Source organism: Barbatula barbatula, assembly GCF_947034865.1.
Source record: "Barbatula barbatula genome assembly, chromosome: 23".
Lineage (NCBI taxonomy): Eukaryota > Metazoa > Chordata > Actinopteri > Cypriniformes > Nemacheilidae > Barbatula > Barbatula barbatula.
Window position 1 is genome coordinate 14,419,355 of NC_136786.1, and position 23,738 is coordinate 14,443,092.

A 23,738-nucleotide genomic window follows, 5' to 3' on the forward strand; every position below is an offset into this window, starting at 1 on the left:
AAACACCACCACTGTGATGAGAATGGCTAGATTCTGTAGATTCCATAATGGGTTTTTCTTCTTTGGCTTTTTTGCTCTTCGCCTGCGTCTGTTGTATCTTCTGCATAGTTTATGAAGAGATGCGTCCACTGTAGCCACTTCCACAGACACGTCAGCTACCTGAAACCAGAGGTATGTATCACATTCTGATGTGATGTAACATAAAAAAACCTTGCTAATGCTGTTATTTATACAAAATATGTCAAAATTACTAGTATGTCAATTTTATGAATAAATGGAAAGGTCTACTTAGCCCAAACATATGTAGGCTTGTATTTCTTATGTAAATGTAAAACGGTCTATTATAAATAATGGTTTGTAGCAGAATGAATAGAAAATCTGGGTCTTTAATTTGAGATTTTACATTGTGGCCGGATGCTCTTATCACCAGAAGATGTTACTGCCATCGGGGCTTGAGTTACAAGGTAAAGCCACTCAGTAATTCTGAGAGAGATCCAACTGGGTTACAAAATCCACCTTACTCAGAGTTCACAATGACGCATGCTATTTTCCCTAAAATAAATTATTACTATTATTGACTTAAACCTTTAGCTATTGTGTATCAACATTATAGACCAATTTAGGGCAGATAGCATAGATTTATAAGGGCATAGATTAATTTAGCATTGCTGAAAAAAAACATTAGAACCCTGCCCAAAACTAAATATAACATTTAACGGATCTAATGGTTATAAGTCAATTGTATTAGATTTAATGGAAACTATAATGGTGTCTACCTGTATGTAGTGTATTCGATTGGTGGAACCATCGGAACAACATTATATCCTATTGGAATAATGGCAAAAACATGGTTTTATTTGTAAAAAGCCAAGGTTAAAATATTCATATTTTATGAATATTTGGTTTCTCGTTTTTTACCAGCAGGGAAGAGTCTACAGATACAGATTAGATTTATTGTCCATGTCATTGTCATTTTATGGATACAGTCAGGGCTGTTCTTTAAATGATCCTACATATTAACACTAATGGAAACATAGATAACCCATTCAAATGTTAACCATTCATTATCATGCAGAAAGACGCATTAACCACCTGAAACCAGCCTACTGTAGGCTACCAAGTAAACCTGATGGATTAATATGAAAAAAAGACACATATTTCAGGGGCTGTTCTTGTTTATTTAGTTTAAATGTTAGTACTAAGAAGTTCTGTACATGTCAGTGCTGGTACACGTCTGTCAGCAGCACATAAAACAATTGGTCAGTTTTGTCTGTGATGAGCGCAGCCGCCATATCACCACCATCCACTCGCTTCCATTGTGTCGCTCCAGTCCTGCATTATTAACACGATGTCATTCCATCTCAGTCACTGTATTTAATTTAAGGATAACGTTAGAGTACTGACTTAACTTTAAACTATGTTTCCCATAAGAAATTAAAGCTCCGATGTTTTTCAAACACAACCACGCGGAAAAACAAGTGGAATCATGGGATGAATGCAATTGGTGACACACAGTTTCAAAATATTTCCTTTTTCAATGAATGTATCATGATAAGAATTATTGTGCGCTTAAGAGATCTTAAAAGTAAAAACGTTAGCAACCTTTTATCATATTTCGATTATTGGTTTTGCCGCAAAATAGTTTAACGTGGCTATATAATAGTAAATTGCTAGTTTCTGTGCTCACAACACCGTAAAACAGTTTAACAACTGTTCATTTCCGTAGCTAGTTTTCGTTTGTAACTCATTGATAATGGTTATCGTTGACCATTTCACGAATACTTCAATAACTTAACTTACTAAATGTGAGTGACACAAATAATCGTACATTGTTTAAAGAATATCACATTATAATTTGTTTTACAGAGATTCCAGTAGCTGTTTAGAAACTCTGGCATTTTGGTGAAAACTGTGGTTGCCATGGTAATTTTACTATCGCAAGTACTCTTTACTCACGCTTGTCGTGTCTTCCTGGGACGCATCATCCTCGCTACTTTGTCCTGCTCCATCTCGCTCTGCTTCCATGGTACAAGTCATTCATTTGGACCCGTTATGTTAAATACAGGGACCCAGTACAGCATTTCCAAATATTTCATAGTCTGCAAACGCCAGGCAAACACGATGGCCAAATGAAACCGAACGACGAGGCGCTTTCCACCTGACTGTAACTGAATCCTGTCAGGTGTGCAGACAGTAAAGCCTTGTGTTCACTTACCCTATAGATTCATTCAACCTCTTTGAACAATAGAGGGTACTAACAACATATACAGCTTCAGCTATTCATTGATCACGATGTATTCAAACACAAACTGTGTACATTTATTTAAACATGATAATGTTAGCCTTCGCTTTCTTAAAAAGGCACCAGCCTTAGGTAAAGCAAATATACAGACACATTGTTAGGAAGCTGAAGATAAATCGTTGTCATGACTGACACACATTTGGGTAAGGTGGCAAGGATGGGAAAACTTGCCAGAGCAGCTTTTTTTTGACCATAGTAGTAAGTTGAAATAACACTTTCTGCACTAACACTAAACATAATATCTTTCCCCATCCATCATCACTCCTTCATAAATCCATCTTGCATACGCAACTTTTTAAACACATAAAGCTACATAGTGAGCCTGTTTACTCAGGCATGTCATTCAAAACACACATACCTACTTGCATGTATATAAATACATATAAACATTTGTATGCATTGGAAAATAGCGATCCAGTATAGTCCTGTACTGCTGCATCGTTTATGAATCTCCACATCATCGCTATGGAAAACAATCATGTTTGAATGTCGAAAGCGTTTCCTTTTCATCATTTTTTGAAGAAGGCGCTGCGTGCGAACGCGTGCCACAGGTGAACAGGTTTTTTCTTTGGCTCTGCTAAAGAGAAGACCTGCTGCTGCGGGATGCTGGTTGGCACGGTCACGTGTCGCTGATGAAGAGGATGTAGCGGCTGATGGTGGGGAGGCACAGGGTGACTGGAATAATTATTTTCTGAAAAGGCAGACAAAATGCATTTAATTCCATATTTATAAAGCAAGGAAAAACTAACGTGATGATGAGTCAATAGGCTTATTGGTCAAAGGCAGGCACTGCCTCAATGTTTTGCTCTAGAACAAGCAAATATGAGCAAATAAGTAAAATAAATAAATAATATAATTTAATGTCACATTTTCAGTAATATAAATTGTACTTAACAATTGTAACTTTGTACTTACTTTTCATTTTGCCTTGTTTAGATTTTCTAGCGTTCTGAACTGCTTGCTTCCTCTGAGCCTCGCTAATCTCCATCCCTGGAAACCAATAAAATAAAAAATAAAACATCATATTAACAGCATCAACATTTTATGCGAACCAACACTTTTAAAGAAAACATACCCATCTCTTGGTCCTCCTGTACCCGTCTGCGCTCTCGCTCAAATGCTTGCAACCATCGCTGCTTATCCTGGTTCTTTCTGCAGCAAAGTACACTTAACACCTCCAGGTTCTCTGAATGCCGCAGGAGGAAGGCGTTCTTTAGTAAGCCCAGATCATGGTGCCGCCCATCGGGCAGGTCAATTAGTTCGAGGTGGTCGGAGTCTAGACGACCACGGTAATGTAGCAGGTCTCTCCGCAGGACGTCTTTCTTACAGAACACCAGCTGGTGGTCAAACAGGAAGCAGCTGCGCTGCTGTGTCTTACCGGGCCGTACCATCCGTGTCAGCTCGCCTGAGTGGATGAGCTCAGAGCTCCGTCTTAACACATCATCTCCCTGCAGGTGGAGTAAAGGGATTATTTTCGTTACTTTCTTTTTTTAATTGGCTATAATGGAATTTTAATGAGATGATATGCAAAGCCTCGTCTAGCCCTGTAAGTGACCCAGCGTATTAGCCCATAATGTAAAAAATGGATCAACATGAAATCCAATTCTAATCTTAATGCATTACACTCAGATGTCTGGTAAGGCAAAGTTCTTAATACAAAAACACTAGAAACAGTTTATGACGCCGTGAATAGTTTGAGTTTTGACATGAAGCTGAAATGGTGTCATCACTAACCTCCCAGTGTAGAATAGACACTTGCCAGTGAGCAATGGTGTCGATGCTCTCAAGACGTCTTTTCCTCTCATTTATCAGACTCGCCACATTTTTCATTGCTGTATGTGCATCACACACCCCAGAATAGTCACTGTGGGCAAAAACACAGTAAACATTTGTAGGTGATGCACCTAATTTCAAAGGTTTGAGAATGATTCCAGAGCAGTTATTCTACTACAACAATTTCAATAGTTTTAATAGTAAAAAAACTAAAATGTTATTGCAAGAGCATAATCTACCTGTGGTCTTTGGGTGTGTATTTTAGCAGCTCTCCTAGTTGGAGAGGGTATTTACAGATCTTCTGTACAGGTGTGAGCAAGAAGCCGGCGATGGAGATGTCAATCATCTGCTGTAGGAGTCGACACGCCTCAAGAAAGTGTTTGTATTTTCCTTGTTTCATTAAGCGATGTAATTCAGCACAAGCTGCTGGGTGGGTGTTACAATACTCAGAATAAATAGAGAAACCTTCCCCCTGAGAGAGAGGAGATCGACAGAAAAATACTGTTTGAGCAAATCTGTAACAGTGGTCTTTTATTGAATGTGGATATCCTGTATGTGTGTAAAGATACCTGTTGAAGAAAGCAGGAGCCGATTTCGCTTAGATGAGGGTTTCCCGCATTGTATTTCTTTTCTAGGTCCTTGAGAAACATTCTCTGGAACATGTAGATGTCCTCGATGTTGCTGAAGATTGTCTTTAGCTGTGCATCCGTGAACATGGCAGGGTTCTTTCTACACTGACGAATATATCCCTATAACAAATGAATATAGAAATGATTAAGGTTAGTTGTGTCATTTCATCAACAGATTTATTTTGAAACCAGTAAAGAAGAGTTATCCTTTGCGATGCTATTTTTACAGGTTTGACCAGCAGAGGTCAGCAACGAACAGCCCTCATAATCCAATTCTGTTTGGAATAACTACCAGCTACTGATAACTATTACCTAGCAAAAATGTGCAGATACAGCTATGCACATTGTGTTTGGTACTGTATCCCACAATGCAATGCATTCCACTTGTTTCTCCAAATGAACCAGAAGTTATCTTGTTTAACTTTTTCTAAACTTTTCTTTAGGTTGAGAAAATTCTTAAGCAAACTCAGTTGCAATGATCTTAACTTCACTTAATAAACAATGCAACATGTTGAGGTCCTGTAACCATAGAATTGCACTAGTACTACTCAAAATATTAACCGTTACATTTTGTCAAACTTTACATATTTTATAAAATAGAAGTATACAGTATCTATGCAGTATCCAATCATCCAAAGAACTATGTGCTTTCCATGGGGAACGTCTGGGGTGGAGTAAAGATAGTACTAAACTAATCTGAGCTGTATGCCTACATTCTTGAATGAAGAATAACATGGGTTTCGTTTCATTTTAATCTCATCCTTAAAGTTTGACTGTCAAATTTCTGCCACACTTTTATATTTCTGCTTTTTGTATATAGACCTGAAAACAAGTCAACAGGGTGCAGATGGAACAAAGTATATGTTAAAGCATAATGTTGTTATAGAGGCTCACCTCACAGATATCTTTGAGATGCTTTATGTAAACACGCTCTGTATCCATTATCTCATTGACCACATTCGCTCTCATCTGTTCTCGGTGATGAGAGCTCTGTTTGTATGTGTCCGAGGGGACCGACTCTTCCTCCAGTGTATTCTCCACACAGTCACTGCTGGAATCCTCCTGATTTACCCGTACCTTGAAAAGCAACATCATCAATCACTAATCTGACAGGATCAAATGACTCAATGGATTAAAGGGATACTTCACCTAAAATTTTTACTTCTGTCATCATTAACTCACCCTCAAGTTGATCCAAATCTGTATACATTTCTTTGTTTTGATGAACAGAGAGAAAGATATTTGGAAGAATGCTTAGGACCAAAGAGATCTTGCCGCATATTGACTCCCAAAGTAGGAAAAATTACTTTATCATTTTTTTTGTTCTGTTGAACACAAAATTAGACATTTTGAAGAATGTAGGACAGCAAACATTTCTGTATTTTTGTCAACTACGGCAGTAAATGTTGGGCAAAATCTGTCTGGTTATAAGCATTCTTTCCATTCTTTCTCTGTGTTCATCAGAACAAAGACATTTATACAGATTATCACTCGAAGGTGAGTAAACGATGACATCATTTTCATTTTTGGGTGAAGTATCCCTTTAATACACAGGTGATTTAGCACAATGATCAGTTGTGTATTAAACAGGCTTTTAACTGATGGAGACATTGAACTGGTTCATCCTCTTTAACAAAGACTTGATCAAATCAATGAAGAGCTCTTTGTGTCTGATTGACTCATCTTGTTGGATCTTAAACATAAACAGAGGCACAGATTGTAAACAAACACACACACACATCTAAAGCTGAAAACAAAGCGACTCCATTCCATTCATGTTCATTTCTTTTAAACCGGTCAATCTGCACATGTAACCACTATGACACATGTGCTTCTTCCTGTTGGATCACCCGGAGCAACCAGGCAGCATGTCTTACTATGGCATTAACACTTGGGTCAATCACAACTGTTTAGCCAATAACAGTATACATGTCTAAATCTGCTTTTGTTTTTCCAAGAGGGTGAGTGTGCAACTCACCCGCACAAAGCTGGAGGGGAACCACGCCTCACAGTCACCCACCATCCCCCACCACCAATCCTTCTCCCGAACATCCAGAACCCGTATCACGTCCCCGGCTTTGAAGGCCAGCTCCTGCTCTTCCATTGTGACATGGTCCCACAAGGCCTCTGCATACACCCCATGGCCTGAGTTTATGTACTGGAGAGGGTTGAGATAGAGATTACAGATAAACAAAACATACAGGGTAGATATCAGATAAAGAAATAATCGCAACAACAAGGAGATAACATACAAGCACAGGATTTTACAGATAAGACGTGAAATGAAACACTCCTTGTTACAACACAATGTGCTACAATTATGCTTTATTTAACCTACAAAGTTAACTATCCAACCTGATTGAGTGTGAAAAGGTCGGCTTCTGGTTGGAGGTACGGCGTTCCTTCAGTCAGTTCTTCAAAGCTGCCGTCCTCTTCACTGACGCTGTCATCCAACATTGGATTAGAGCAACCGTCTATAATACAACCACACACACAAAATCAATATTTCCACTCCAAAAACAATCTCACAATACAGCCTCTCATCGTGTTAAGGGTGTATATAAGCACATAAACCTAACACGCACTCACCACTGAGCACTCTACAAACTTTGCGTCGTCCCATTCTATCCAGGTCGATGGGTGTGCTTTGGGAGAAGACGCAGGGTCTCAAACGGGCAGATACGGCCCGGTATGGAGGGACTCTATGAGAAGGTATTGGAGGACGAGAAACCGGCTGCAACGGAGAACCAAAGATTAGACTTTAATCGGTCGAGTCCATCAAGCAGCAAGACCTTCTGTTCAAGACAGAGTTCAACGACTGTTCTCAGCAGGACAACGACCTGTGAGGGGGTAATTAGACTGAAAGTTTCAGCTCATCTGTTCTGAATACAAAACATTGCAAACATTGCATAACTACTAGGCACTTCCCAAATGTCAATCTCATTCTCATTACTGTAATACAGCGATAAAAAAAATAATCATTGTATATAGCAATTAGCATCATTTAAGGCGGGTTATGCAATTCTTTCCAGAAATTCGTTGATATGCTGGTTGAAAGTCTCTTCACATCCTGATAACAGCTAAGTAATGTGGTCTAAATATATTGTTATACAAAGTCATTGCATTTGGTCCGAAGAAACCCACCCTCCCTCAAGGTTCACACCAACGATTACTACGATGATGTAATGCTGTACAATTTGTACTTGGGTCACAGTGATAAGCTTTATTTCATAAACTGTAATGAGAACAGGAGGGTTCTTAGTACAGTAGACGCATTAAAGGGATACTTCACCCAAAAATTCTGTCATCATTTACTCACTTTCGAGTTGTTCCAAATCTGTATACATTTCATGGTTCTGATGAACAAGAAGAAGAAAGATATTTGGAAGAATGCTTAAAACCAAACAGATCTTGCCCCCCATTGACTCCTATAGTAGGAAAAATTACTTTTGTGTTTAAGAGAACAAAAAATTATAGACATTTTGAAGAATGTAGGACGAAAAACAGTACTGTGGCATTTTTGACTACCATTGTATGGTACTACTATGGTAGTCAATGGGGGATAAATACATTTGGAAATTATTTGGGTGAAGTATCCCTTTAAGAAAATGACTGTCAGATGAACCGTCTATAAATCGAACGGAGTAATGGGAAAGACAAAGAGTATTTACAATAATGACCTGAAAAATTTGTTAAATCCACCTGACCTATGACATTATAAAGCCATAATGCTACACCCATAGGGAGAAATCTACTGGGAGTTTAGCAATGTTTAGAATCCAGAAAGGCATGTGTAACTTATTAGGGGTTATACCTAATGCCTGACCACCCAAAAATAGAACATTCTGTCATCATATATTCAATTTTGTGTCACTCAGTAAGACTCTAAGATATTTTGAGAAAGGTCTCAGTGGCTTTGTGTGTATATAATGGAATTCAATGCAGCAAATGTCGTTTGGCAAGTAGAATAAATAAATTCATACAGGCCTGTTATGATTTCAGGGGAAGTAAATGATCAAATAATTTTCTTGGGTGAACTATCCCTTTAAAAGAGCCATGTAAATGGTTTTCATTCGGCAATTGTGCTTCTGTAGTGTACACTACTGAAGTCTTTGGGAAACCTGTCCTGAAATGTCCTTAAAATTGACTAAATTTATAAACAAAAATGCACAGTGCCTTACCGAGGGCAAACTTTCAGCATCGTCCTTCTGCTCAGCTGTTGGGGCAGAAAACAAATCCACTCCTCCAATAACAGAGATGGGACGTTTCTTTCTGCTCTGACTTTGAGTAGAGACATCACCATTCTCCTTTCTGTCATTCTCAATGTAGCTCCCATTGCTATTGTAGTCCTGCTGGGAAGTGTACTCCATAATCTCAGGCTCTTTGTCCTCTGGGATGCAGAACTTTGATCTGTCCAGCTGGCCATAGTCAGACACTGGCCGAGGTCTGGAGCGACCAGCCCTTTTCCTGGGGACTATTGAAGTGGATGAGTCACCAGCACGAGATGGAGAGTTTGGTGTTGTTGGAGTGGTTAGCAGTGGGGATTGTGTGGCACAGGTTCTGACAGGTGAAGCATTGCTGGAGTTCTCATCACTTGTTAGCATAAGACCTTTAAAAACTTCTTCAGTTGAAGCAGCCTAGAGAAGTCAAACACCTGCTATTAGCACCATTAATATATACAAAGAAATAATTTTGTATTACAGGAAAGAATTATACTGCATAACAGAGTAATGAATCTAGATATGATTAAGTGATTCATTCAGATGACATCATTTCTATTATGAAGATTGCATATGATTATCAAAGCCAAGAATTTCATTGCAAAGGCGAAATATGGAACTCTAGCTACTGTATTTACATTATAGCAATGTTTTTGTTTGCGCACTCATGGGTCAATACAAGATGGATCCTAAAAGACAGAAATTGACTGACCAGCCATCAATATTAAACCTTTGCGCATTCGTAACATCTGTTTATTTTTTTCTGTCTGTGTACAGAATAAAATAAACAGATTGATCTGTTGTCTGTCTGTACATGTCTCATCATGTTCAACACGTTCTAGTCTGTACTCATAGGTTATTTGCTATAGTCAGTATTGTATAAGATACAAAAAAATCTTACCTCCAAGTCATCCGTTTCTCTCTGTGCAGAATTCCATAAACACTGAAAAGGCACACATTGAACCAGCATCATGGTGAAAAAAGTCAATCAAAACTTATATGCATAAAATCCCACACATTTACCACTTGGCCCACTGCGGCTTGTCTACATCATATTTCTTAATTGTCTTGCGTGTTACTGTGTACATTTGTGTTTATGCCGGTTTGGTCACTGTTGGACTTTGTGCCTCAGATTGTTCCCTCGGGGAGGAGACATTGTAGTTGCACATACGTGTTCAGTCTCAGGAGTTGCGTTTAAGCAATCCTTATAATCATTAACTCTACCTGCTGCCTTGTGGAGCGCCAGACAGCTGAGCTGCCCATGTGACACTCCAAACCGACGCTTTATCGCTTTAAAGAAAGTGCTGGGGAAGGATAGGTCAGTCATATGGAAAGATAAAGTCATATTGCATTGGTTGATCGACCAATCATGACAACAATAAAGTGAATTACCCTAACAAAATAAACGCAGGGCAAATTTGCCGACTTTGGATGTGCTATAAATGTACTTAAGATCGAGGTTTGTTTGCATTAGAAATAGGTATCACTTGCGTGATAAAACTATGAACCTTGATCTTTGACATAGGAAGTCATGCCTTGAAATACAAATACTTGCATCAATCACGTGACATCAACAATCTGATGCCCGTCTTGTACATCTAGACGTATTATATTCGGCCAGACAGAACAGCACTTGTCCAGACTTGCTGCTTCCGTCACTCATTCAAAGAACAAAACAAACATTATGTTCTGGGGTAAGTTTGTTGAAAAACATATCAAATTCGCTTCACATATGTCTTTGCCCCTACTTGATCTTATTGCTTTTAAAGGTACAGTGGCATCTACGAGTGAGGTTTCAAATTGCAACGAACAGCTCACTCCACCACTCACCCCTCCCTTTAAAAACACTATGGTGGCTGACACAGGGCTATGTCGTCATCATGTTTTCGCTTCTTTGCAGAAGGAGATAACTTATTTTACGAAACGCTCTCAGTGGAGCAGTTCGTCCGCGTGGGCCACTGTAGAAACAACATGGCGAATTCCACGCAAGGGGGCCCACGGGTGTATGTAGGTAAAAGTAGCTCATTCTAAGGTAATATAAATATAACACTTCATCATGTAAGGTCCTTATACACCTCTGAAGACATAGTTATGTATATTATATTGCATTTCTGTCAATGGATTAGACAAAAATAAAAAGTGTACACACTGGATTAATGAATGTAAATGTAAAATCACAGGCCAAGTCTATATACAGTATAGGGTACAAAATGCATATTTAACATATAATAGCTGTCAGAGAGGCCATTAACAGTATATGGAGATGTTAGGATATTATACAGTATCTTACCTCTGTGTTATTGCTATTGACGGTCTCCTTTTGACTGGGGCTTGAACACTGAGCGAGCGTTTGAGACACAAGGTAATTTGCTCCATTTTGATGGCACTCCATAGGTTCACAGTACCTTTTCAGCGAACAAACTGAGGGAAGTTCTGTTGAAGATTTAGCCACATGCGTACAGTCACTCATGAGGGCTGTTGTTTTGCTAGGAGGCTCCAAAGAGTCATCTAGGACGGAGGAAAAGAAGGCGGGACAGGAGGGAGCGGGATGTAAAGTTGGCATGTGTTTGTGAATGTTGACCTGGGTTCCCTGCTGGGCATTGATGGGTGCAGGTGATGGCCTCGGTTGACGCCCAGTTGAGGTAACACAAGGCGTTCTGCGGGAGTAGTCGTCATGGAGCTGAGTTAGAGGTGAGTGTGGCACTTTAGGGGTGGGGCCTTGAGAGTTTTTACTTTTAACAGACAGGTCCGTTAAACTGCCAACAAGCTTTCGCAGATGTCCCCGTGTTCTTATGGGATTTTGCCGTTTACTGGAACAATGGTTCTGCAAGTCGACGGATGAGGAGCTGGTGGTCCTATGCAGAATTGTAGTATCAGAGCTATCTGGGTTTTGAGGCTCAGTTGAGGTAACTTTGCGTCTAAAATGACTCTTGAAGACGTAGAGATTTTCTGCACTTTTGCTCAGTATATTCTGAACCTTGACATTTTCTTGAGCTTCAAGGACTTTGCAGGGTACAGCAGACTTTTCTGTGAAGGGCTCGCTGGTAGATGGACACTCTGGTTGTCTCTGCACTATGTCAACCAACGGGATTCGCCCTGCTCCATAAGCCCTGCGGATACTTCTTGAAAAATGTGAATTCCTATGAAATACTTCTTCTTCCACCTCACAATCTTCATCAAAAAGCGATGTTTTGCTACTTTGGGATGTCCCGTTTGACACTTTATCGATTTCCGTACATGTCCTCTCATTGTTTGTGACATTTCGCTTGGTTACCAAGAAACCATTGGTATCCTCAACCATTGTGGAATGATTTCTCTCCTGTCCAGCTGCCATAGCATTGCTCCTGTTCTGAATTCCTTGGAGCACGGAAGACCGCAGTTTTTTGAAAGATCCCATGGCGCGAAAGCTAGCCAGTCCAGACCATGCCTGGGGCGTGACAGCTGGACCTTTTGGAGCAGCATTATCCTCACATTTTGTCTGGGTGGAAAACAGACATGCAACCCTAGAGGGGTATGGCTTGGACTGCCCACCAGCAATCACAGGAACGGACTGGGCCTGAGAATTCAGTCTGTTAAGTCTGTTCTCCTCAGAGCATGGCTTGGATATGACAGGCTGGACCTGGTCACCACAGCTAGGCTTGAGATTCATCTGCCGCTCCTCTTTGAAAGAATCATTGCTGTGAGAGGAGACCAGTGAGCCAGACGAAGCAGCCTGCAGAATCGACAGGAAGTTGAAATATTAAGTAAGACAGCTTACTGCATGACAGCAGTCATACAGGTTTATTGACACAGGCCTAAATTTAAATCTTTGAATAAAGAAAATAAGGCACGTGACATGGAGTTAGACAATAAAATGACAGAGTGTTTTATCTGAAAGGAATTTTACTTAACACATCAATGAAACAATACAACACCTGTGTAATCCGTTTTACACGCACCACGGTTGTGCCTTGCTACATTATACACGAAATATGAAGTTATACAACCTCCGCTGATTACATGACCTTGACATTAAATAGTATCGTGGATGAAGTAAATCGTATCTTGTTCTTCCGCCCACATGTGTTAAAGTCTCATGTAATCTGTGTACAAATACAGAATCAATAATAAATCAAGTGTTTTATCTGTTGTATTGGAGGATTCCAGTGAATAGCGTGCTTGGATACTCGTAGATCACACCGAGGGTGAGGTGTGTTGTAAAACTTCCTATGAAAGACATAGGCTGTATTTCTTTAGGCCTGATACAGTGAGGCCCCTCTCCGAGGGTGTGGAAGTCATAGCCTGGTGCGACATTAGCTTTGATGAAAGGCTTTCGTGAGCATGACTAAGCAATGAAAATCGCTAATCCTTTGTGATTAATGAAACAAATTGCAGAGTTTTTGACCAGATTTATTCTTTGAGTGGTGGGAGAGGGGTCGGGTTCGAGACCTGTGGAGGTTGAGGAGTTTTAACCCCTTTGTTGCTGGGCGTTTTCAATTAATCCACAGAGATACTAATGTTCAGATAATTTGTTCCAAGGTCGTTTTTAATGGATGAATGAAATCAGTTCTTATCATGTAACCATAGCGACAATGAGACTAACCATAGGTGAGGTTTATTAGAAGTGTACACTTACTTTTTGTCTTAATAACGAATTCACAAGAAACAATAATTTTCAAATAGGCTTCAGTATGGTCTCAAAAACAGAAAATACCACCTCAAATTTAAACAACAATGGGTTGGTCAGAAACAAACATAGTGAGCCACCTACACCTTTCAAGGAAATAGATTACAACTGTTATACTTTCAAATGTTGATGCATATAAAACTAGACTGGAAGGTAATATAAAACAATACATTTAGAAGCTAACAGATGTAGTTTGGCAAAGTGTTTTACTTAATTATGTGCTTGGTTTACATAACGTAATGTCCGGTGGAGGGCAACATTTGCTTTTCAATCAGAGCTTTAGTTTAAACCCCAAACACACCAATGCAAGAAGCTTACAAACATGTTTTATACATCTTTAATAAAATATTTGATTTAAAGTCAGGTTGGGCTTCACTTTTGGCCACAAATACAGCGTTCCGTCAAATAAATGGCACGTTTTTCTTATCTAATGCAATGACTTTTTTTATACACATTTAAGTGTGGCTTTTGTTTCCAAATACTTATCGGTTGCCAGTATAGCCTTATAGAATAACCAAACATACCTTCTGTCTAGGCAAAGGTTGATCTCAATCACGTCAAGTCCATCTACCCATGAGCACTAAGCTGCATTCAGGCATGAGGAAGAAACTGCCACTTGACCTTTTTGTTTGACTAGAGTTTTGAAAGAATGCAATTATCTTATCCTCGGTGTCTCTTTACTGACTTCTCACACACGCTGCACTTCCCGATGTCTCTGAGCTTCAAGTTGAACTCCTACTCTTCCTTGCCTGTATCATCATTGCCGAGTCTGAATTAATTAAGAGAAAAAACCCCTCTGCGTGGCTACCAGCTAAAGCCAGGCTCAAAACAAAACTCCCTAAACAAGAATACAGACATACACGAACACATCCACGCCTGCTGGGGATCTGCGTCTTTGTAAAGTACACCTACAACTAATAAGCACTGATGCATGCATACTAACATATGACGTCTTACATTCCTAAAGTCACACGCTTTAAGATGCAGGCGGACACCGGTTCCAAACTACCGGTTCAAAACCATCAAACTCATTTTCTCACTACCAGTATGAGAGTGAGATCACACGATTGGATTAACATGCTTCTGCCAGCGCCTCAAAACTAGGGTGGGGTGATAGTTTATCCACAAGATGTAGTTTTTAACGCAAATTATCAAGCCTTTGTATAAAATAAATAATTATATGCACAAGCCCAACGCTTCCTGACTAAGGAATTTTTTACCTAAGAATAACCCACCACACCAGTTCTTATAATCTGCCAATCAAGATGAGCAAGTCTTGTGTTGCTGTCGAATCACTCAGGAATGATGCACTCCATGCTTTATGAACCAGTCAAATATAATTCACCAAAGCACGATTGTGACGAGGAATTCCAGGCATTTTTAAAAGCGTGTTTATACTTTTGGCTAAGTACAGAAGCCACGCCGCCCTTAAGCCGTCCAAAACTTCTGAATTTTTCCATGTCAATTATAAGATTTGAGATATGTTCAGAGCCTGGAGTGAAAGAAAATATCTCATTAGAGTTTGACTCACTCCTTTCCGCTGAATGCAAGACCGTTTTACTATCGCTCTGGTCATGATCCTCCTCAAACCTACACGATAGTGTGTGTACCACCCCTCTCCTTATCCTAATCTGATTATAAGGCTTTATCAGTCTGGACTAGCATCAATTCTATATTCTGTCAAATACGCTTATTAACATGTGTAGAGAGAGAGAACCTATTCACAGAGCCCTTCTGACAAGTTTGATGTACTGCAAAACTACCAATGCACTGAGAATAGGAGAGTGATTTATTCTTTTTTTTGTGTGGTTACTGATACCACCTGCCATATTATGACCCAGTTCTCCTTTTTGTCAGCGAGACAAGGAAGTATAGTTAGGAGGCGGACACACCCTGCCTGCTTCAGCCATGGGAAGCGTGAAGTAATGCTCCATCTGAAACCTCATTCATCTCACCTGTCTACTCCAAGTCCACTGCTGCAAAACACATGTCAATGTTAAGCATGCTGTGAGAAATACTAAGCTTTGTTAAGCTTAGTGGGTGTGTTTCTCAAAACGTGTTCAGGTCACATTTCACCCCAAACCAAAAGAAAAACAAATTTCGCAAAAAGAAGCCTGTTAGAGGATCATTAAGATTTGTAGACATTTCCTTCATTGTCACAAAGAAAATGTCTACAAATCTTAATGATCCTCTAACAGGCTTCTTTTTGCGAAATTTGTTTTTCTTTTGGTGCAAATTCTTCTTCAATAATGAAAGTTTGAGTAGAGTCACTAATGGAAATTCCAAAATCTTTGTGATCACAATATAAAAGTATTTAAATGCGATTTTAATATTGAATACCTTTATAGCTCTAAATCAAACTAATTCACATTAATACAGGTATACTGTGGCATGAGTTTTAAAATATAGCATACCAACTTATGCTTTCAAAAATGATTAAACACTTGAAAAGCTTCTGTCAATGCATTTGTATTACATCATGAAGTGTAATCGTTGGGCAAGGCTTCATAAATAAGTATTGGCTTTAATTTATGGTGGCCGTGGCTTAGGAGGCACGTACAGTGAGGCATACAAGTTCCTTGTGTATGTTTCGTGATAACCAAACCCTCTCATTATGTATGTGCGTGAAGTGCATTCCGTTGCCTGCGTGTTGATGTCTGGCAAGCAAAAGCAATTGTTAAGAGAAAGTGTTGAGTGTTTTAACTATTTAGTTTGCATTACAAAATGAGGATGTCAGTGAAATCTTGTGGAATGCATAGTCATATATGACTTATGTCAAAAGCAGCATGTTGTTTGCACATGCTGGAGTTTAGACATTATATTAAAGCATAACAAATGAAGCGTTAACAAACTTTTCTAACGTATAATTTAACTATAACATTTTGAATGCTAAATGTAATGCTTTAATGCAAAACACTACTACACTTTGTTTTAAAGTATCACAAAGGACCCTCGTCAAGCACGTGAGATTAATACAATACTTCAGATATTTAAGTTACTACGGTTCGTACTAGCAAGTATACGTTAGTACGGATCTGGTATGGATGAATGCAAGAGAAATAAATATAATCTTTCGTTTATTTGTGAGTTTAATGAACTCAAGCTCTGACCACCTCGCCAGCCCTCCTCCTCCTTTTCTTAACTCCCCCCGTGTCTTCGGTCTCCCTATAAGCTTTGCGCGCTCCCCCCACATCACCATGACAACCAGTGAGATAGTAACGCATACACAATACCCCTCCTCCCTCTTCCAGCTTCTTTTGAACCCAACGGTACTGGCAAGACGATAAAGTGCCAGCGGAACGGTCTGCTTACACTTTTGGGCACAAATCTTACTTGCCACTGCTTATCTGTTCCCGTATCAATAAAATTAAACAATGCGCAGACTCGAAATGAACGTGTATATTAGTTGATTTTACACGTCTTACCTTTATCATAGTTCTGGAGTGGCGTCTTGGCCCGGTGTCACAACGCTTGTGCGGCTTGAATGTGTTCGCAAGCCGCGACTAACTCCTCCAACAGTTCAAGGTCCAGTGGATTACACATATTAACTCATCGGAAATCGTTGGACAGCCCGTCGATGAATATGAAACTACATAGTAGTCAAAAAGAGTGAAACAGAAACCCCGTAGCCAAAGATCGACCGGGACCGAAAACTTTCCACGAACTGCGTGACCCAAACTATGCCTCAGGCGATTTAATAGCACGGGATCGAAATTAACCGTTTTGTGAGTCGAAACGGACTCGTTTGAAAGTTTAATGTCGGGTTTCTGTTGTGGAAAAGCTCAGCCGGAGGGATCCGTGGAGCTGCGCGGACGGAGAGACGTTATTGGACAGCATCAATGCACTTGTTGCGCTGATTGCTGCGGGGCGGAGGAACAAGTAGCCTGTGATAGGCGCTCGGCGGTCTGCCCACAGGACGCCAGCCAAAATTAAAGTGCATCTGTATCATATCTGTATACAGTACGCTCACTGTTGTTTATGTTTTTGGAAATATTAGACAAACATTGATAAATAGATAAATGCATTGATTGACACTTAAGGAGTGGCACGGACCTTCCTTCAATCATTTAACAACCGCCTGCGCAATAAACAAACACTGATGTAAGTTTCAACAGACAATGTTTGTGGTGCATACACATGCAAAACTAAGTTGTTTTCGTTTTACCTTTTGTTTGTGTTTGTTGTTGTGTCACTCAAATCAACGAGTGAACCTTTTTCTGGTGAGAATGTGTTGGTTTGTGTTTTTATGACTCGATATTACTCTTTTTAAAACGTTTTAATGGTAAGAAAATATATCTAATGATCAAATGTATGTCAAATTCACATTGAGTCATTTCTGGGTATTAGAATATTACAGACATTTAGGTGTGGGCCCCATGAATAAGAAAACCTTTTACAAATTAAAGGTGTTTCCTATGGGCCACAATACATAAGATGTCCGTCATATTGAAATGGTCAAAGACGATTCATGAACATTTAAGAGCGAGTTGACAGTGCATCTGTAACCAAGATTATATGCATGTATGAATATCAAATGTTAGCTATGCTGTTGCCTAGAACCAAGTTGCTATAGGCATTTGCAAACACGTAGCACATACAATGGAGTCAATAGGGTTAAGAGTTTAATCCATTAGAACCACTAAAATTATACTTTATTTAGTTCACTAATGAGTCTACAAAGTCAGAGAATGAAACAGCAAATATTTTAGAAAATAGTAAAGTAATTTAGTGAATTTAAAACATTTATCTATCAAAAGGGCTCTTCTGGGTAAGTAGGCCTATACTTTATGTTGCAAAGAGAATAAATCCAGAAAAAACTGTATCGTCATCTTCATCGGCATACAACCCATTAAATAGCTCTCCATCAGCCACTTGAAGCCACACCTTGTCTCCAACCTCCAGGTCTAGGACGGCTCCCCCTGCAGCCTGGTCCTCACCACTTTGGTAGTTGTCCATAGTGTTGATCATTGGCTGACCGTTCTTCATCAGGGTCACTTTTACATTCCGAGAATAAACAGTGATGTAATAAGTGAAAAAATAGGCTCCGCTGACAGGACACGTGAAGCGACCTGTCTCAGGATCATAGTGACCCTGCCGGTTGTAGAGGATTTTATTAAAACGTATAGGTGCGTTAGCAGGAGGTATTTTGGAGTTTTCAGTCAATCCAACAGAAAAAGCACTTTTTGTTATCTCAGGCATGTCTCCCTTTGGACCTGCCTTGCCAACATCTCCTTTTGAGCCTTTATCGCCATGAACGCCAATGCTGCCCTTGATACCCGGAGGGCCAAAATCACCCTTCGGACCTGGCCGTCCTGGGGGACCCAAAGGACCTATTAAGCCTCTCTCTCCTTTAGTGCCAGTGTCACCTTGTGGCCCTGCTGGGCCTAAAGGCCCCTCCTCCCCTTTGATGCCCTGTTGTCCTGGCAAACCCAATTCTCCCTTCTGACCTTTCAAACCAAGAGGCCCTGCGAAACCTTGGGGTCCCATTTTGCCAGGTGGGCCCCGCTCTCCATTATCACCACGCCGGCCCTTCATACCAGGAATACCTGTTTAAACAGACAAAAAACACTATAATTTACTCACAGTGATTTCTATTCACACTATTAGAAACAAATGTTAATATTTTTATATTTTATTACATTTTTAGAAAAAGTAACAAAATTCCAATTTTACCAGGTTCTCCTTTATCCCATTTCGGAAAATGTTTACCAGTTTCTCCACAGGTTCCCCCTTTAGAAAAAAACAGATAAAACCCTTAAAACGGTATTGTTCTTTAGATTGTGTTTGTATAATACAGTATTGCATATAAGGTCACATGACAGTACACACTTTCTCAGAACACTGCTGTTATTTGACCTATAAAAGTTAGTTTAAAGGTCACTGATGTACAAAACGTACTTGCTTTTAGTCTTACCGCTATCGCCTTTGTCACCTTTGGTCCCATCTCTGCCATCACGACCTGGCATTCCATTGTGTCCCGGGTCTCCTGGGATTCCGGGGTGACCGTACATACAACCGTTAGTCTTCCCAGAAACGTCCTGCTCTGCAGCATTTACTAATACAAATAATAAAAGCATACATAATTGCCAGGGAAACAGCATGGTCCTCCAGCACTGATAGCAGCCAAAATAATTCTGCTAAAATCTGGGTTGTGTCTGTGTTGTGAGAAGCTAAATGAGCAGAAAGAATAGAGGATATTTTAAAATTGTGTTAGTCATTACATCACAATGTAAAACAGTTACTTCATTGGTCAGAAATACATTTTCTAGATGACTTATTTTAGCGAAATCTGTTACACATCACTTGTGTCCTCAAGAAAACCATTTTTTTTATTTAGCTAATAATCAACCTGCAACTGTTATTGCACAATCCATATTAGCATAGCGATTTGAAAATGAGGTAGACAAACGCCATTGATTCTTCACTTTATTCTTAGTTCTCGCAATGTGGAGTAAAGCTTGTATTTTTCTATTTTGTAAAAATTCACAGTTGGGGTCTTGTTCCATGAGGGCTTGATGTCAGTAAAGGGAAGAAAACACACATCATCATGTGTTTTTATTTGCCCCTATTAAATGTATTGCTTTAGAAATGTTATTAATATACAGTATAAAGTCTAGAGAGCACTGTGCAATTCAATGCTGTTCATACAAGGCCTCAGCTCCCTGTTCATGTTACTTTATCTTGATTCATCTTCCACTTGAGTGAAATTGCAAATTCAATCTAAGGCATCTCAGTATTTGACCTTATGAATAATGCTGTTTCATTAGTAAATGCTTTATGCTTTTGAAAAATGTCATATCATGCCTCTCGTCCTATTCCAATTAGAACTAAAAGGTTTTTTTCAGACAACGGCAATGAGTTGTGACCTTTTGTTTTAGATAGTATAAAATGCTTTTGTTAAAATGTTATTTCCTTTTTGTTTTCAGAATACTTCATAAGGACAGAGATGTTTGAAAGAATCTGAGATTCTTAATTTTTTTAAAGTGGTTGATCTTATACAGTCCTAAAATTTTGCAATTATTTTATTTAAACGTCATACGTTACATTTTATGTGAATGAAAACACGATTACTAACATATGTTTAGGTATCAATTTATTATTATTTCCAACAAACATGATGACAAAACAAAACCAGCTCATTAAGAAACTCATTTGGAATGTTCAAACACAACAGCTATCAAAAACACAAACACAATATATTAATCTGAATACAGTACGTCTGGTTATGTGCATTGATACCCTTTTAATCATATTTTATATAGTACCAACAAGGGCAGAATTATTAGTTGTTTGCCAACTTTTGGCGATTACTGCACATTTAAAACTGAGTAAACAAGAAAATTGTCACACTGCTGTTATTTGGTTTATCATCATATAGGTTGCTTACAGATATTAAGGCAGATAATTATGTAAAATTACGTTTATTGGCGCGATAAAATGTGAACAATTACTCTCCATGAATACATTTACAAATAAATACATATATTTTATAACAAGATGAGTCAACCAAAAATAAATATATCTAGCATGCTCTAATAGTTCACTGCAGAATCATAAATAATTTAAAATAGTATGGGCTGAAATTCTTAAAACTATACTCTCTTAATACATTTTCTGATGTTACTGGGATCCTTCTTTCTCATCAAACAGACATCACCATCAGAGACTCAGAAGGAACACTGCTCGGTGTGGGCTGGGGTTAGAGGGTTTAAGGTCTTCTGGTTGTTTTAGGCAAGTTGTTGGGCAGCGGTATAGTTTTACATAATCTGGCGATGCATGCCGTAACCGGTCATGCCAGACTGAGATGCCCCACGGTTACTGCCCATCTGCAGGCCAATGAGATTCTGGCCCTGGCGCAACTGCTCCTCAGAAAACTCTCGCGGATTGCCTTGAGACTTCCTGTCGGACAATCAGGGCGATGAGTGTTTACAGGGCACTGACACACAACAAAGGCCATTCACAACTCCAGGCAGGATAACACACAGCACTATAATTTCATATGGCAAAGCTCAAAGGAATTGTCTTGCTCACCTGTGAAACCAGTCTCGGTTACCTCGGTAATGCCCATCGTCTTTTGTGAGAGCCACGCTTCCCAGGGCCATCAGAGTTCTTTGGACCGCAGCCATGTCTTTTGCTTCAACCAAAGAGGACAACAAATAAACACATTTGCTTAAATCTGCTGTATTATTGCTACAGCTGGCCTGCTATTTGCTTTTATAAGAGTTCAAAAGGTGCCGTGCTGTTCTTTTTTAAAAGGTCCATTCTAATCAAAAAAGGGAAACAAGATTACACAGACGTAGAAGAACAAGCATAAACATAACAGTGTACCTTCCCACAGGTCCACTGTTTGAAATATGTCTGTGGTGATTACTCCATAGGCCTCCGTTGCTTGAAGGAACTGGGAAATCTTTTCCATCTGCTTAAAGGCCATCTGAGTCTCTGGGATCTTCTTAATAGGCTCCTTACCACGCGGATACAGACTATTAATGAGTCTACAGAGGATCTGCAGACACATGACAATCAATAGAAAATATTAAAGCTTAATAAAAGATTATAGTGTGGTATTGTCCAATTAGTAAGTATAGGTCAGTAACTCACAGTGCCATCCATTAGCCAGTTCTGAAAGATTTGTTTTCCTGGCTGTGGTCTCTCTAAATTTCCTCCACACTGGGCTATAATCCAGTCCACCAGCCGAGACTCCAGTTCGGGATCATACTTCAGCTCAATTTTCTCCTGGACCTCACGACTCAGACCATAACTGGGTCCTCTGTTTGCCATAGTTAATTGAGTTAACCAAATGCTTTCCAAGTAGGCCTATTTGAAGATATAAAATAAATAATTTAATTTCAATACATTAGTTCACACACAGCAGCTGCTGTGAAGCTGCACTAGATCACATTCAATTTCCCCCTAGGACACCACAACTGTTATTACTTGTTTTGTTGTCAAATAAAAGCATTGTAAGTGATATTTTGTTCGTATTGTTTTGTTCTGTCTTTTTTGACAGATGTTGGTTGGTCGGGGTGTGGTCCACGCGGTCCTAATGCGTGACTTTCAAGCAAAAACCCAAATGCGTTTTCATCCGAACGCAGATCATCATCAAGATTATTGCAAGTCCACGTATTCTACATATTTGATTCCTTGTCCAGCACGCAGACAAACTATTTGCGTTGATTTACCGCAAATTACTTTTCAACTATTGACGTACAAACTATTATCATATTTCAATTCTACATGCGATATAGGAATATATGTATCTTTGTAAAAAATAAAATGATAAGGAAATCCAGTGTCCACTTACAGTAAGAAGATGCGTCCTGTCCTCCACCGTAGCGAGGTCAAATCCTTCCTGTGGTCACTGATCAGAGATGCTGATTTGAAACATCCATGTAGCTGGGGATGGGGCGTGGCTCCGAACCAACTGTCCGGTTTTCAAAATCTGGAATCCTACTATGGTGAAGGGTTGATTTATAAATATCAATTAGGCTGCGTGGCTGTCCGCTCCATGAACGTGGGCGTGACGTACTTAATATTCATGAGGCATCCGTAATGTGGGTCTAGCTTGACAAGCGACGAGCTGCAAACGAATCTCAAGAGAAAATCGACACTAAGAAAAATCGGTGAAACGGTTTAGTAAGAAAACTTGTCGTCTTTTGACTCTATTTTTCTGTAATAAATAATCAAGCCCATTTTCAAGTACATTGAGATTAGCAATGCATGGAAACTGCGAGGAAAGTACAACACTAACTTACGTGTATAGACCACTTTGCAAGATGTAAACGATTGTCAAGAACTTCCAGTTTTACTTTATTCTATTTTTTAAACCGAACGTGTAAGTATTCGTTTATAAATGTTCTTTTGGCTGTATTGTTCAAACTTTTGTGTAGTGTTTAAAAACTGGAAAAGGAAGTTCTGGCCAACATTATCGAAGTATCGTTTTAAGAAAAGTACAGGTGAACAACGTATAGAATTTCAACAAACCTTATCTTTAATATAAAATATTTTAAAATGACATTGTCCAAATCTAAAAATGCAAACCATTTTAATTTATAGAAGAAAAACTATTGTATTTATACAAGAATTTGTATGAATGGTTTGCACTTAAAGGGTCCAGTCAGTAATATCTAGCGGCAAGGTTGCGAATGGTA

The 23,738-nt window shown here is 39.3% G+C and overlaps 3 protein-coding genes across 3 annotated transcripts; all 3 read right to left on the reverse strand.

Annotated features, from left to right (window-relative positions):
* Positions 1 to 2,297: 2,297 nt before the first annotated feature.
* spata13 (spermatogenesis associated 13) lies at positions 2,298 to 17,442 on the reverse strand. The gene is made up of 14 exons (XM_079487834.1): positions 17,016 to 17,442; positions 11,215 to 12,636; positions 9,826 to 9,867; positions 8,886 to 9,341; positions 7,294 to 7,438; positions 7,060 to 7,178; positions 6,683 to 6,862; positions 5,599 to 5,781; positions 4,645 to 4,824; positions 4,315 to 4,547; positions 4,037 to 4,166; positions 3,378 to 3,750; positions 3,218 to 3,292; positions 2,298 to 2,993 (listed from the first exon to the last, which is right to left on the reverse strand). The coding sequence occupies exons 1-14, from the start codon at positions 17,022 to 17,024 to the stop codon at positions 2,812 to 2,814; spliced, it is 3,729 nt and encodes a 1,242-aa protein (XP_079343960.1). The 5' UTR covers positions 17,025 to 17,442; the 3' UTR covers positions 2,298 to 2,811.
* Positions 17,443 to 18,375: 933 nt separating this feature from the next.
* Positions 18,376 to 19,691, reverse strand: c1qtnf9 (C1q and TNF related 9; the record flags this gene model as incomplete). Its single annotated transcript, XM_079487678.1, has 3 exons — positions 18,376 to 19,136; positions 19,264 to 19,320; positions 19,505 to 19,691. The coding sequence occupies 3 exons, from the start codon at positions 19,689 to 19,691 to the stop codon at positions 18,376 to 18,378; spliced, it is 1,005 nt and encodes a 334-aa protein (XP_079343804.1).
* Positions 19,692 to 20,587: 896 nt separating this feature from the next.
* tagln3b (transgelin 3b) lies at positions 20,588 to 22,996 on the reverse strand. The gene is made up of 5 exons (XM_079447312.1): positions 22,892 to 22,996; positions 22,189 to 22,404; positions 21,919 to 22,093; positions 21,622 to 21,724; positions 20,588 to 21,489 (listed from the first exon to the last, which is right to left on the reverse strand). The coding sequence occupies exons 2-5, from the start codon at positions 22,366 to 22,368 to the stop codon at positions 21,348 to 21,350; spliced, it is 600 nt and encodes a 199-aa protein (XP_079303438.1). The 5' UTR covers positions 22,369 to 22,404; positions 22,892 to 22,996; the 3' UTR covers positions 20,588 to 21,347.
* Between the last annotated feature and the right edge of the window lie 742 nt (positions 22,997 to 23,738).